We start from the raw sequence: 7,941 nt of genomic DNA, 5'->3' as shown, positions 1-7,941 counted from the left end.
ATCTGTCACTCCACAGAGTATGTTTCCACTGCTCCAGAGTTCAGTGGTGGCAGGCTTTATGCTACGCCATCCAATGCTTGGTATTGTGCTTGGCAACATAAAACTGGCATGCAACTGCTCAGCCATGGAAACCCATGCCGTTCATGCACCTAAGCTCTCAGCAGCCCCGCTCTGTAACTTTATGTGGTCTGAAATTTCATGGCTTAGTTGTGCAGTTTCTAAACACTTCCACCTTTTAATTTCCAGGAGAGAATATATTTCACAAACTGACTTGCATTAATTCTATTACAGTACCACACTCAAATTCAATGAGCTCTTTAGAAAGACCCATTCTTTCACAAATGTTTGTAAGGGCTGCATGGCTGCGTGGCTACGAGCTTGATTTTATATACCTGCGATAATGGGACTGAATGCAACACATGAATTCAGTGATTCAGAAGGGTGTCCCAGTAATTTTGTCCATACAGTGTAGATCTCCAGGATCAGAGACCATTGGGAACCCCTGATCTGAAGCAAAGATATAAAGATTTTAGCATATATTTGTTGAAACAGATTTGGTGCCCATTCAGCATGTGTTAGCACCATTAGCCTGGCAGCTCCAGTTCTAAACTAAAGAAGCAAAACTCGGACACCAAACATGTTTTGGCTGATTGACGGCATTAGGGGTAGGCAGAAAATCATGTAAATTAGATTTTTATCAAACTGTTCCAGTAAATAAATTTAGATCTCTCAGTCTGTCTAAAATACAGAAACATTAATGGCATCAAGCTGCGCAACTCTAGGATGAACAGCGTTTGCCACAAATGTGTTTTCCAAATGTTGCCCACAGAAGCATGAACTCAGTGAACTCACCTAGTCTGATTGTCATTAAGCATAATATACTTGTTTACTGCGGATCACTAAAACAGAGCACAGAGACTGGTAGATATTGATTAATGGTGCAATAAGAATAATTGTAAAGTGGAGATTACTTGGCCAATCATGCTTTAACATCACTTTTTGGCTGCTTGTGGCTTTATTCTTTCTCTTATAATTACTTTCACACAAAGACAGAAGGCTTAAGTTGTGTCTCTGTGGGATCTTCGAGCTGGACAGTAAAAAACAAAAGGCCACTCTGTAAACCAATGTGATGTATTTAGGAAGAGCCTCCATATAGTCATATGGAAATGTTTGAGCACCCCTGCTATAATGTTTTATTGATGTAAAAACATGCACAAGAGAACATACTGCTCATTACTGTTTATTTGCAGAATTTAAGATATTGAGTTGAAAAATGTTATTGTGCAAATGTTATCGCATATTTTCTCCTTCATGTTTATTTTTTTCCAATATGTTAAACTCTTGCACTAAAATTAGAAGAAAATGCCCTATTAAATTGTGTTCTCTGTAGAGGACGTGTTAACTTAATTTCACTTGGAAAATCAACAAAATGTATCATTTCATGATGAATGAACCAATAGAAATGCTTTAAAAACACTTGGAACAAAACCTTTTTACATTGTCTTGCATTGAAAGGTAAGAGTGTTTTTGCCCTCTCCTGTAAAGTTAATTTTAATTAAAGTTAATAAAAGGCCATTTGCAGAGTCGACCACAGACGACCAAATTAAGTTTTGATATTGGAATTAATACTAAATCAATCTACTGGTAACTAATCTATTGTTGGCTAGCAATCTTCAGACTGTTGCTGAATAAACAACACCTTTAATCACTTTAGTCAAAATAATAGTCATATTATTTGTACATTATCATATAGAAAAGTAGCAAGAGAGAATGACAAATATTGTTCTACACAAAATAATCAGCATTATTAAATAAATATTATAAGATTTTTTCATTAGTAGTAGTAGTGGTAGTAGTGAATGAGATACTCCTCTACACCTTCATTTCTAGCAGGATTGATCACTGTAATGGTCTCCTGACTGGACTCCCAAAAAAGACAAACAGCTTTATTTGATTCAATATGCAACTGCATGAGTTCTCACTAGGAGTAAATTGAGGGAACACACCATGAGTTCTAAATAGAATTATTTCATAAATAAATGGTTCTTTGCATGGTGAAATTGTTTTATATGAAATATGTAATATATATTTTGAAAATGGTTCCATATAGCACCAGAAAGAGTTATTTTGTCACAAGCTTGAGCTTATAATCATTATTATTACTGGGACTCTTTATTTTGTGTAGGAAAATGCCTTTTCGGAGTTCTTTATTATTCTCTCTTGCTGGCCTTCTGCTACTTGAGGAATATGTTTTTTTAAGTTCATGGGCTTTTCACGCTTCTTCTTCTTCTTCTTCTTCTTCTTCTTCACACTACAGTGAGGTGCGTGTCTCAGCGCTGTTAGGTAAGAAGGTTGCGGTTATGGACCACAGCGGATATGATCTGGGCTGTCAGGGTCGCGTGTGAATGGTCTACACACAAAACAGGGCCGTCCTCTCTCCTTATGCGGAGAACACAACTGCGCCGCTTAAATCGGCCGCATTTACCTGTACATCACGTTGGATGTCCGCACGTTTGCAGTGCATGCGCTTTCTATAGCGGCGCTTCTCCACCCGGGTCCTGGAGCACGTCAGCGCTCTGAACGTCCACTAGACTTCACATCCCAGAGCTCATTGCTAATTACACACGGTGAAGAAAGAACAGCAGTGTAAACGTATTTGTTGTTTTCGGTTATAAATGTGTGTCCTGGCTATTTTAAAAGTTTGAGATAATGTAATAGTTGTGATAATACGGAGCCCCGCTGGTGACATCCTGTATGAATAAAAATAAGGCGTGGCCACGACTTAGTAAGGCGTCGGAACGAGATCCTAATGCGTGGCCACGACTTGGTAAGCCGTGATCTCGTTCCCACGCCTTACTATGTAGCGGCCACGCATTAGGATCTCGTTTCCACGTGTTAATGAGGCGTGGCCACGCCTTATTTTTATTTATAGTGGATGTCATCAGTGGGGCTCTGTATGATAGTAAGTTTACAGAACAATATTCGCTGTGCTCCGTTCTGTCAACGTGTTATTTGAAGAATAAAACCTTTTTCCAACTGCATGAAAACAATGCAGCCTGCTAGCTCAGCACTCTATTAGTAGCCTAATAACTTTGCTTGAATGTTAAGTAGCTACTGAGTTGTGTCAGGTGTGTTGGAGCAGGAGTATCATTAAAATGTGGTTTAATGATAAGTTTACAGTATGTCCAAAAGTACACAGACACCCCTTGTAACTTTTTTAAATAATAGAAAATATATCACGGGAAAAAAGTGTTTGCCAGTGTTACATTCAAGAAATATATACAGAAGAACGGAGAGGTCATGAGCTGTTGCTATTTTCTGGATTTTTATCCTGATGTAAAGAATTATTCATGTTGCGATCTCAAGATAACAACTTTATCTTATCTTAAAACCTCCAAGCTGCTGCCTGTTCTGAAATATGTCGGCAGTGGTGACGACACGGTCAACAATCCTATACACTCTTTAAAAAGATGGTTCTTTAGGGGTTCTTTAGTAAAGACAACGATTCTATATAGAAACATAAAAATAGAAGCTTTTTGAAAACAGTTCTATATGCGTTCTTCTACTATTCCAATATCAAGCTTGTAACAATAGAAGAACCCCTTGTTGGTGCTATATAGAACCCTTTTCAAAAAGGCTCTCTATATAGCGGTCTACGGTACATTCTACATTAATCTCAAGAACCCTTTCATGATGCAAAGAGTCCTTTAATCATGCAGTGGAACTGCAGATTTGGGATTGGTTAAAACAGCTGAACTCATCATCCAACATCAGTACTCGACCTCACTAATGCTCTTGTGGCCAAATGCAATCAAATCCTCACAGCTATGTTCCTACATCTAGTATAAAGCCTTTCCAAAAGAATAGGGGCTGTTATTGCAGCAAAGGGAGATGAGTCCCTATTAATATCCTTAATTTCAGAAGAAACGCTGATTTTTGGACAAATAGTGCACTTCAGCACCAGGATCGCTAAAAACTCATTCCTAGTTTAGTGAGATGCGGAAAACTTGGAATGTGTTGGCTTTGTTTCAATTCAGAATAAATGGACTCTGACACTTCAGCTAAATGGTGCTGATTTACGCTCATTTAGAGAGTGGATAGGCATTAACGCCTGTTGTTGTTATAATGCTTGCAAAGTCATGGCGTTCAGTTATACAAATCTGCATTACATGAGATTAAAGAAAACTGATACGTTGCCTCTCTCAGTATTAAGCATCTGCCTTAACATCACCCACTCACAGAGAGAGAGTGAGTGAGCGAGGGGGGGACGTGAGACCGAGCGAGAAAGAGAGAGAGTCTTGACGTCATTCAGGTTTATTAGCGGTCTTCGCGGTTCCCACAAACACCAGTCACACAGTCCTTGTGCTCTGCGCCGAAGTATATGGTCAATGCCGTGCGTGGCCCCCTTCTACATCAGTTCTCCCATGCCCGGGAACTGGAGCAGGAACAAGGGTTTTACCTAAGAGAGCGCTGAAGGACCAAGAAGAAGCCTGTTGACCAGTTTTTACAAGGAAGGCGATCCCAGTTTTCCTCCATGTGAAGAAAAGGTAGGCACAAAACCGCCACTCTGCAGTAGTTGATTTGATTTCTGGGGTAGTTTTTGTGGTTTCTTATCGTTTTACATTTTCTCCGTGAGCGTGCAGGCCGCCTGTTTTGGAGAAGTCCATCGTTTCAGCACCGCGGACAGCACCGCAGCCAGTTGAACTCCATTTGGTTTCGTGTTTAAATGATTCAAACCATCGCGCTCAGTTCTCTTTAACAGCCTATAAAGGGCATTTACCTTTAATCTCAGCTCGTTCGCGACCAAACTAATATCCAGTACGGTTTGTTGTTTTGTATAATAATTCTAACTCTCTCTTAATGCCAAGAAAATGAGCTGCATTCGCTGCCCAGTCTTCCTTTTTCCCTTTTCTTCTTCTTCATTAAACGGCTCGTTTGAACGCTAATCCACCTCGTCTGACTGAGGCATCCCTTGCGCATTTTGTCCCTTTTGTTTGACTTTGCATTGAGACTCTTTCTGAACTTTCTTCCAGGGCGATCACCGGAGAGATGAACGAGAGCGCAGCAGCCAACGAGAGTTTGGCGGAGCTTTCCGTGACCTCGTGGGTGGAAGCCGAGGCCCTCAACGGCAACGGCAGCCTCGCGCTCTCCTCCCCCTCTTCCTCCTCATCCTCATCCCTCCTCGACTTCCCTGTGAACCCGTGGGACATCATGCTGTGCCTGTCTGGCACGGTGATCGCGTGCGAGAACGCCATCGTGGTGGCGATCATCTTCTACACGCCGACGCTGCGCACGCCCATGTTCGTGCTGATCGGCAGCCTGGCTACGGCGGACCTGCTGGCGGGCGTGGGGCTCATTCTGAACTTCGTGTTTCAGTACGTGATCTCCTCAGAGACCATCAGCCTCATTACGGTGGGCTTCCTCGTGGCCTCGTTCACGGCGTCCATCAGCAGCCTGCTGGCCATCACGGTGGACCGCTACCTGTCGCTCTACAACGCGCTCACGTACGTGTCGGAGAAGACGCTGCACTACGTGCACCTGATGCTAGTGGGCGCGTGGGGCGCGTCTCTGGGCCTCGGCCTGCTGCCCGTGCTGGGCTGGAACTGCCTGGACGACGCCGAGTCCTGCAGCATCGTGCGGCCGCTGCGGCGCGCCAACGTCACGCTACTGGCCGGCTCCTTCTTCGTCATCTTCGCGCTCATGCTCAGCCTGTACCTGCGCATCTGCAAGATCGTGTGCCGCCACGCGCACCAGATCGCGCTGCAGCAGCACTTCTTCGCCGCCTCGCACTACGTGGCCACCAAGAAGGGCGTGTCCACGCTCGCCATCATCCTGGGCACGTTCGGCGCCAGCTGGCTGCCCTTCGCCGTCTACTGCCTGGTAGGCGAGCGCGAGTACCCGGCCGTCTACACGTACGCCACGTTGCTGCCCGCCACCTATAACTCCATGATCAACCCCATCATCTACGCGTACCGCAACGCCGAGATCCAGCGCTCGATCTATGTGCTCTTCTGCGGCTGCTTTCACGCCAACGTGTCCTACCGCTCCAGATCGCCCAGCGAGGTTTAGAGCTGCCGCCAGTTTCCTTCACAGCTGCCAATCAGCGCTCTCGCTGCAAAACCTCGTAACTCCATTGTTTTTCCTTTATTACATGTTTGCGCCATTTGAACACGCCAGCTACCCTTACATGGTGTGAACTAGTGGGCCAATAGAAATGTGGTCCAAAGTTAAAATCTCTACACCACAAAAAGCTTTTTCCTGCTCCTGTTAAGTTTCGATGTTACGAGGTTTTGTTACGAGAGAGACGCAGTGTTGCCTTTACCTCTTACCCCCGCTTCATGCTGATGCGTGTGCTAAAAACGTGTGGATCCAACGCTTGTCTGTCGCGCAATTGCACTTTATGAGACTCGAGCCAGCCAAGAGTCCGTCCCAATGCTGTGAACAACAGACTTTCAGACTTTTTGTGGTCGACGAAGCAACAAACTCAACATCGAGAATGTATTTTTAACCATCGACAGTGGGGGATGAATAGCACTTTACCATTTACTATTCATTATTTAAGAGTTTAAATGCCAAAGCAGTATTGTGCAGGCCTGTATTTAAAGTTGTGAGTGATTTGTGTGATGGAGTTTTTTTTATCTTGTCAAATGATCTATGACTGTATTTTATACGAGACAGAGAACATAAATAAACCAATTCTAAAAAGTTCTTTTTGTACATAAACGTTTATTTCTCACACACTGAGGGATCTTTATAGGTGTTGGTCATTGTTTTTCAACCCAAGCCTCATTCAGTGTTCCCCATCATTCACAGTCGTATGCAAACGTTTGGGTGCTCCTAGTCAAATAATTACACATTGTCTACAGAGAACACACTTCTGTAGATTTTAATGTACTGTTACTGTTTATTTGTTGAATGCCACATACTGTGTGTGTGTGGGGGGGGGGGGGTGCAGAATTTATGTCATATTTATGAGTTGTTTTCTTCCAAAATGTTAAACTCAGAAGACATTACAATGTGGGCTCAAAAATTGGCTGAAAGTCTTTCGCTGTAGTCAGTTTTCTGACTAACCCAGTGGATTAGCTGAGCAATTGATTAAGCCTTCAAAAGACACAATAAGGTCTCTTTAAAAAGAAAGGAAAATTATCTATCTTGTGTCTCAAACCCTGTTTTTTGTTCTTTTATTATAGTTATTTTGCATTTCCACACTTATTCTTTCCTAAACGTGTTTTAAAAATTATTTGAATAAACACAAAAAAATGAAGTCATACTTGTACTATATTAAGTTCTGAGCCTTTCTGGGGGCCTTCTTGAAAGCTGACTAAGCCAACTGTTCTGTTGAAAAGTCAAGTCAACGCTTTTTTTTTTAAAGCAGGTTGTGTGTTGGTTCAAATATTGGTTTGAGTGCAGTCTGAAATTTAAGGTGTTAAGGGGTGTATTGGACTGCAGTTATAACTGGAGAGTGACATGTGGCAAAATTCAGTACTAAGGCATACTGTGATATTCAAGACAAGCAGGATTGTTGGTATGGATGTTATTGCAAATGAGTTGCAGTATCACCAGACATTCTTTAGATGCAGTTCCATTACACTGTCACATTGTGATCCCATGCATTACTTGATGTTTGTACAGATGTTTAGGGTGTTATTGATTTCAGCACCTACACAGCTCATTGTTAACCTCTTCAACTCCTTGAGACCACCAGTGGTTCCAAAAAACAAGTCATGTTCTTGATAACTTTCATATTTCTGAGGCTACATTCAAAAGGTGGGTGTCGTTTGTGAGCCGTAACTGTCTTCTTTCCAGTCCAATAGATGGGTGATGTAATTTTAAACTATATATATTATATATATTTATATATAATAAAAGAAGCTGAACTCAATGTTCTGAACTCAAAGTCGACCCATTTTCCCACAAATCTGGGCTATAAACTATGAACAG

The 7,941-nt window shown here is 42.5% G+C and overlaps 1 protein-coding gene across 1 annotated transcript; it reads left to right on the top strand.

Annotated features, from left to right (window-relative positions):
• Positions 1-4,303: 4,303 nt before the first annotated feature.
• LOC108443230 (G-protein coupled receptor 6) lies at positions 4,304-6,705 on the top strand. Its single transcript, XM_017723751.2, has 2 exons — positions 4,304-4,547; positions 5,034-6,705. Exon 2 carries the CDS (start codon positions 5,050-5,052, stop codon positions 6,067-6,069), a length of 1,020 nt encoding a protein of 339 aa, XP_017579240.1. The 5' UTR covers positions 4,304-4,547; positions 5,034-5,049; the 3' UTR covers positions 6,070-6,705.
• The last annotated feature ends 1,236 nt before the right edge of the window (positions 6,706-7,941 follow it).

The sequence above is a fragment of the Pygocentrus nattereri genome, chromosome 4 (genome assembly GCF_015220715.1).
Source record: "Pygocentrus nattereri isolate fPygNat1 chromosome 4, fPygNat1.pri, whole genome shotgun sequence".
Classification (NCBI taxonomy): Eukaryota; Metazoa; Chordata; class Actinopteri; order Characiformes; family Serrasalmidae; genus Pygocentrus; species Pygocentrus nattereri.
Note: the sequence above shows the minus strand (reverse complement) of the source record. Positions and strands in the feature narration are given on the sequence as shown.